Below are 7500 nucleotides of genomic sequence, written 5' to 3'. Positions count from 1 at the left end.
AGATGACCAAAACCAAATTCAACTCTTCCAACCATCTAATCCTAGTAACCGTTGCCGAGTATGCAAAATGGCAAAAAGGATAGTGATCGAGACCGGGTGCATTCAGTGCGGTAAGTCAAGTTGATGTTTGAAGTTGTGGAGTTTTATCAAAAGATCAAAACCGAAACACGCTACAACAGAGACATCACTAGCTGGGCATATTTGTATTCTTCCTACCAGAGCCGAGGCCGAATGCTGGAATGATGCTACACCTCCGCACCACCTGTATCGCCCTCTTCTCCCTTTCCATGCTAGCCGGACGATCAACTTTCTCCTGCCATTAAGCTTCTGGCCGCACATGCACACGCATATTTACAATAAAGCTTTGGCGATAAAGCGCTTGTCTCCTGCTGGCTACTTGAACGAAACCGATGGTGAAATGGAACGTAAGGGCTACGGCGGCGCGTGAGGCCAACATGAAGGGATGCTTAACGTAGCCCATTTCGAGCTTCCGAAGTGTCCTCTCTATGTATTTGTATGTGTGTGTGTGTGTGTTTGTGTGCATGGTTATTGGGCGAGGGATTGTTTCACGGATCCAAACCCTGCTCGGTCTCCTCGTCGGCATCTGACGGCAATCAAAGTAACCGTATAAATGATCCCGTTGATGAAAATGAAGTGAAAATCCACGCCTACCATGCCGCTATGCTGGACCTGGATGGTGGATCGTTTGCCTCGTTCATACAGAGAGGCACGTCTAAGAGGATACATCCTCAAAAGCCAAAAAAAGGGTTCCGATAAAAAGAAAACTGCGAGATAGTGTGTGGGTGTGAAAGATAAAGAGAGAGAGAAAAGAGAGAGAGAGAGAGAGAGAAAGAGAGAGAGAGAGAGAGAGAGAGAGAGAGAGAAGGCGAAAGGGGACTCAATGGATCCCATATGGCGAGCAAAGGACTCAGTGGCTGTGTACGCCAGTTTTACGCAACAAAAAGCATTACAAACATGGTGTAGAACGCCCTTAGAAATTGTTTAATAATGTGCGTATGGGTGTATGCGTATGTAATAGTGCTTATAAAACCCCGCTTAGCTGCATAAAAGCAGCTCTAGAGTATTAAATACGAATGGCCAAAAACTGGAACTACTTCTGGAGATTGCCATAAGTAAAGGATTTCGCATACCTGGATAGTTCCTCTCTCCCTCTCCCTCTCTTTTTTTTCCTCTCTCTCTCTCTCTCTCTCTCTCTCTCTCCCTCTCTCTCTGTTTCTCATACGCACCGCTTCTCCATATAACCGACAAATAATGCATGGGAATGGAAGATAGGAATGAACGCGTTCTGCTGGCAGAAAACTTCGCTTAAGTGCTATTTGTTCCTTTCGATACTTTGGTGTAGTGTGCTAGTAGTTTTTGTTGTGGTAGTAGTAGTAGTAGTAGTAGTAGTAGTAGTTAGTCGTAGTAATAATAGTAGTAGAGTTAGGTGGTGGTGCAGGTGGTGCGGTGTTGCGGTGGTGCGTTGTGGAAGGATGTGCCTCAAGCTCCAGGATCTGGTTCCAAAGCGCAAATCGAATACACACACGCACACACACACACGCATACGCGCCCGAGAAGCCGTATTACAACGGAAAAAAAACGCGTGGCCAACGTGGCTGCTGCATGGCTGCGCGTGTCCAACACACACATACACACGCACACATATACGCACGCGTTCGTGTTGTAAATTTATATCAAAAAATAGGTTGGCTAGTTAGTTCGATTGCTCCGCCACTAGAAGACGCCACTAAACACACACCATCACACACACACTAACTCACTAGCATCTCAGTAAGCGCAGAAGTTAAGCCGCATCGCAGATACGCACGGGAAATCCCTGGTCCCTGGTGGCTGTCCAAAAGGCGACGACCATCAGTATCAGTGCGCTTTTTGCCAACTCAGAACGCTGCTGCTGGTGTGCCACTGGCGGTGTACGTGCGTAGTGGTGGTGTACGTGTACGTGTGCGTCCTCATACGCGTAAGAAGTGTTGTGTAAAAGTGTTAAGAGTATCCATTCGTCTACTTCTCTGTCTAGCCTACTGCTGTTGCTGTTGCTGCTGCTGCTGCCGCTACTAACTGCGATGTGTTCGCGATGAGAGCGCTAGCCCGCGGCGACCATCGTTGTATGATATGCTTGGAATGTAAAGCTCTCCTTTGCCTTTTACTCGGACCCCCGTTCCGCCGTTTTTTTTTTTTTGCAATGCACGCATTACACGAACAGGGCCCCGGAAAGGACGGTGGTGGTGCCACGAGCGAGGAAATCAGGCCATCTACCCCTGGCGGTGACGGAATGGTTGCTGGTGGGGAGGATCGAGCAATGAAGCAGTTTAGCAGTGGAGTGGAGTGGAGTGGCTGGAACCACTCCATGAAAGTGTGCATAGATTGCTGTGAGCTACACACTGGTTCCATCGTCACGGTGAAATCCCACGTACCACCGATCCCTATACCACTTGTGTGCCCTTTTTGTTTGTGCTTGAAATGACATCCGCTTCATCTGGCTTTGTTTTTGGCTGCCAAACGCTCTTTTTGGTGGTGGGGATCGTAAAGCGATCACCGCAAAGCCAAAGCCACATCTTCTGATGCTATTCTCATGTTGGTGTTTGATGAAAAACAAACAGCCTACTACTACCGCAGGATCCGAGAACGGTGGGACCACAAACGTAATGGCGTAATGTTCGGCGTGCTGTGCTGTGATGCTGCTGCTGCTGCTGCTGCTGCTGGCTGCAGTAGGTTTACCAAAAAATGCATATCCTTCTTCCCATTCTTTCAATTCGCGGCTCTTCGGTTCATTTGCTTGGATTCGATCATCGTTGGGGTACATAATGCATTGCCTCCCGCGAATCACTCTTTCGTTATTTTTTTTTTTAACAGCGATGACAATCGATACGCGCAAAAGCATTCTCATCAATCCTGCCATTTTTTCCCCTTTCTTTTCGTTAATAAGCTGCCACCTCCCTTTCCTATCTCTCTATCTCTCTCTCTCTCTCTCTCTCGCGCTCTTTCCTCTGACACAAACCATCCTTCCCCATCACCTCCATTCGGTACGTTTTTTTTTTTCCTATATATTTGTTTTAACCTAGCAAATTCTCTTCTTTTGCATCCCTTTGCCATAGAGACGATTGCATTCCATGTAAAAACGATGTAAGAACGTGATTTGTAGTCTAACGATATGAAACAGGTAATGATATTTGGTGTGTTTTGTGTACGTGTGTGTGTGTGTGTGTGTCTGTGTGTGTGTTGGGTGTATGTTGTGTGGTGGTGTGTATCGGGTGAGTACTGACAAAGGAATGGTCTATAAGCGATAAGTCCAGCAGGCAGCATAAATACCTTTCTCTCGGCAGACTGACGGTGGCAGTAGTAGTAGTAGTAATAGTAGTAGCAACAGCAACAGCATCAGCAATCATGGTATCAGTGGTAAAAGCAGTGATGACGTCTACGACGATGGCGACGACGACTCTATTTGTGGCAAACACGTACAGTAGGCGAAACGGTTCTGGCCCGCCTGATGATGATGGTGGTGTTGGTGGTGGTGGTGGTGGTTGTGCACGGCAACGGTATACGAAGAGTAGTAGTAGCAGAAGACGGAGTTGGAGAGGATTCAACATGGATTGGTAGTAGTTTCATTCGAGTACAAGTACAAGGGCAGCAGCATCGACAACGTCTTTCAGCGTTTCAGATCCCCCAGATCCATCCACCTTCCACTCCACCCAACCGCCCTCGGCCCCTCCTTACCGATTCGGTATGACTTTTTTTGGTTTAAATGTTGGCTAATATTGTGCGAGTATGTTTAGTTGATTCTCACAGAGAAAACCCGACTGACGGAACCCAAAGTACGCGATAAAATCGTTATTTCCTTTTGCTATTTTATGTTTTTTTCTTTTCTTCGTTTTTTTTTTTAAATGTACTTCTTTGCTAGCGTTCGTTCGAATTTTATCTGCATGCTAGGCGATAATATGTTTGCTAATGAGATGTGGGTTTTCGTACTTTTTTTTGTTATTGCTGCAGGAAGAATTCGCTTCGGGGAGGAGGGGGAGGGAGGAGATTTAGAAAATGATCGAGCATCAAACATCCCCGGCTCCACAGTAACGATAGTAACGGTAGCTCGCTAGTAATTGGTTAATGATTCCTTATTCTTTTTGTCTTTAACACTTCTATCTCCCTACCTCTCTTACTATCTCTCACTCTCTCTCTCTCTCGCTCTCTCTCTCTCTCTCTCTCTTTCTCTCTCTCTTTCTGCTCACTCCCTTTCTCTGTCTATCCTGATCTTTCTTTTCGCTCTCAAATTCGCTCTCAAATTTTGCTCCAAAATACGGCGTTGGTTTTAGCAAGAAACGACGGAAAGATCGAGATGGTTGTAGTGGGCTGATAGTACTAGTGGATCTGTTTAAATGGGAGAAGATGAAGTAGAAGAAGAAGAAGGAGAAAGCTGCAAAGTTCGCCCGATCGTTTATCATACCGTTCTCTTTTAATCTCTTTCTATGCATTGCAATACACATTTCCTACTTTAAGATTGACCTAATATTGACCTACCCGAGGTGACCGACGGTCCAAACACCACCGAACCACCGGGATTGTTGGAACCGAAATTGACATAATAATGCATCGTGGGCGCCACACACAGGAGACGCTGCGTCCTGCCTTAGTCGTTCCATTAAAAGCAACGTTCCACACATATTGCCGCCAACTACTGCAGCCAAAATACTACGTATCGGATACGTGGAATTGGTTGTGGCAAAAAACAATAACATCCGCCTCACGCACCGAATATCTGATTTCTTTTTTCTCTCTGTCTCTCTCTCTTTCTCTCTATTTACAACGAATAATAAGGGAAAGGGCGTAAAATCGTGCAACCCTAGTCCTAGAGAGGGGGAGACAAACTATCTAACACTTGTAACGTATCTTCGATTAACAGGACAAAAACTAACGACGATTAGAGAGGTTCGAACCATTCCCGTTGGCTTGGCCATTTTTTTGTGTGTTTGTTTGTTTCGTGATTAACGGTACACGTACTGTACGTTTCCTTTCCGTTTTGATTCTCCAAGCAGAGCCCTCTCCCAGACATGAGTAATGGTTAAACACTGTTTCGGGTAGTAGGGTAATGAGTACTAATATCATGGAGTCTGTAAACGGTCTGTCTATAGTGGTAGTGGTAGTGGTTGTGGTAGTGTTTGTGGTAGTAGTAGTAGTAGTAGTAGAAGTAGATGCAATAGTACCAGCAATGGTAGTAGTAATGGTATGATGATGTGCTAACAATGGACAACAAATGTAACTAAAAAGTCAAAGCGCATCCTGGAAGCTACATCGCCAAATTTCTCTCTCTCTCTCTCTCTCTCTCTCTCTCTTTCTCTCTCTCTCTCTCTAACAGCTCTCTCTGTCATCTAACTTCAAGTCTTGCGCTTCCTACCAATTCCAGGCATTCCAAGGTGCCAGGCACTCCAATTCTAACTGGCACTCTCCCTCTGTTTTCCTGTCCCTTTTTTCCTCTTTATTGCTACTGCTCGCTACCGACGCTACCGAACTTCCTTTTTGATTCCTTTTCAATAATTTCCCTGCTTACCGTGTATGCTACCGTTGGCAGCTACGCTACGATTTACGACACGAAATTGACATTGAACTGCGTGAGATAAAACCGAACGTGAGGATCAGAAAAGCGCACGAGAGTAGCACTAGTGTTAGTGGTTGTTGTAGCGTAGTATTAATAGTAGTGGTAGTAGTACTTGCTGTGTAACAGTAGTAGTTCCTTGTCTCCTAGATGCTATCAAGCTTACAATCCCTAGACGATGCCCGGTCTACTTTAGAATATAGCATTGTGTGTGTGTGTGTGTGCAACTTGCAGTGGCACTACATCCCTCTACCATGACAACGGAAGGCCATTTGCCATGTCGCGGACTCGAAACGAAACGAAAATGATCTAGTAGCTGGGTGGGGCCTTATTATATCGGTATTATTCGTTGCTGCGTTACTCCATTGGCTGAACCTTTCGCCAATTCCTTCCCTATGTACAATGCTTGCCAGTGGCCCTAGGCACAACACTTGAAGCACTTGAAGCTCGCACGTTTTCAACACGCCACTGGGAGTGGTAGGGAAAACAAGAATCCACACACACGGGCACACACACACAACTCATACACGCACACACACATACGCAAACACACACACACACAGGGTTCATTGTCTGTACGATCTAAGGCGCTTTTCAATTCGCTTAACAAATGGCGACCCTATACCCTGTCGGTCAGCGGTATGACCAGCATCATTTGACGCTCCAAGGGGGGCCACACACACACACACACATCGGTGGCTGGGCTAAACTTAACATTTACTACTCCACACACACGCATACACACACACATACATAATCAAACACATGACGAATATCCTTCAAGCTTTGCATGTGGAGCCGCCTGTAAGCATTCCAAGGGCAAGGGAGGTTCTACTAAAGCCGAATTCTTCTCGAACCATTTCATTTACGTTATTTGTTCACTTCTGTACGTGTGTGTGCGTCCTCAAACCACCCAAACGATTCTGTCGAGTGCTCGAGCTCGACTATTAGCTATTAAGGGATCATTCCCTATTTTCTATGAATGAAATGGAAAAGGAGTTTAATCGGAACAGTGTCCAATGACCAATGTCAAAATTGAGATTACTGTGACGACACTACCGGTGCGGACCGTAATCAAGGGCAGCATTCCATTACAGCCATTAGCTCACCCTTAGCAAGCAACACGGGCAGCAGCAATATCATCATCATCATCATCATTATTATTATTGTATCCTACTCCTGCATCATTTGTTCTCCTGTTGTCCCCGACGATTGACGACGATTAAAGCGTATCGTAATGTACCGTAAAGAACCGGTTATGAGTGTCTCCTGCTCTGCTTCTTCCGTTCTGCCTTCATGTCTGTCTGTCTGTTTGTCTGTCTGTCTGGCTGTCCGTCTTCCGAATGTCACGACAACGAAGTCGAATATGAATTACCTTAGGCATATGGAGAAAACGAGAAGGAGAGAGCGCTTGTGTCCTAATCCTTCACTCCTGCTACAGAAGACTGCAACTCAACGGACAAAGGCGGACACAGCGGGCCGTACACGGCTCATTGCGCATTATAGAGCGTGGTGGAGTTGGTGTTTTTTTTTTTGCAAAACAAACGACACGACGAGAGAGAGGACCTCGTCGCTGGAGCTGTAAACCTCTCGATACACAAATACACAACTTAACACGTCTCAACGGTCTGGTTGGGTCTCAGTTCCGCTAAGATTAAACAGGTAATACTGTGAGTGAGTTTTGTCTTGTCTCTTAGAGGCTTGGGGGGGACCATTACTTCATATCGAAGGGCTCATCGTTGGCAGACCGCGAATCGCCATTACGGTGAGTGCTACCACCGTTACTACCGTCACCGGTGCTACCGGAGCCCGCAGGATTAAAGCTGGGTAGGAAAGGATTCGTGGAGGCATACTGAACACGATACGGGGCCGTACTACCGGTCGTGGCGGCCACCGTC

General features: G+C 46.2%; 2 protein-coding genes across 4 annotated transcripts in view; both read right to left on the bottom strand.

Annotated features, from left to right (window-relative positions):
• The window catches only part of LOC125959183 (uncharacterized), a 19656-nt gene extending 15053 nt beyond the window's left edge, over positions 1 to 4603 (bottom strand). Inside the window, exon 1 of the mRNA XM_049691993.1 lies at positions 4531 to 4603. Coding sequence (XP_049547950.1) covers positions 4531 to 4603 — 73 coding nt within the window. The remainder of the gene's footprint in view (positions 1 to 4530) is intronic.
• Positions 4604 to 6895: 2292 nt separating this feature from the next.
• The window catches only part of LOC125949105 (rho GTPase-activating protein 100F), a 35369-nt gene continuing 34764 nt past the window's right edge, over positions 6896 to 7500 (bottom strand). For all 3 annotated transcript variants that reach the window (XM_049675806.1, XM_049675805.1, XM_049675807.1), the window contains one exon: positions 6896 to 7500. This exon is cut by the window's right edge and continues 1750 nt beyond it. In XM_049675806.1, the coding sequence (XP_049531763.1) occupies positions 7317 to 7500 (184 nt within the window). In that variant the 3' untranslated portion in view covers positions 6896 to 7316.

The sequence above is a fragment of the Anopheles darlingi genome, chromosome 2 (assembly GCF_943734745.1).
Source record: "Anopheles darlingi chromosome 2, idAnoDarlMG_H_01, whole genome shotgun sequence".
Classification (NCBI taxonomy): domain Eukaryota; kingdom Metazoa; phylum Arthropoda; class Insecta; order Diptera; family Culicidae; genus Anopheles; species Anopheles darlingi.
This window is presented reverse-complemented; position numbering and strand designations above follow the sequence as displayed.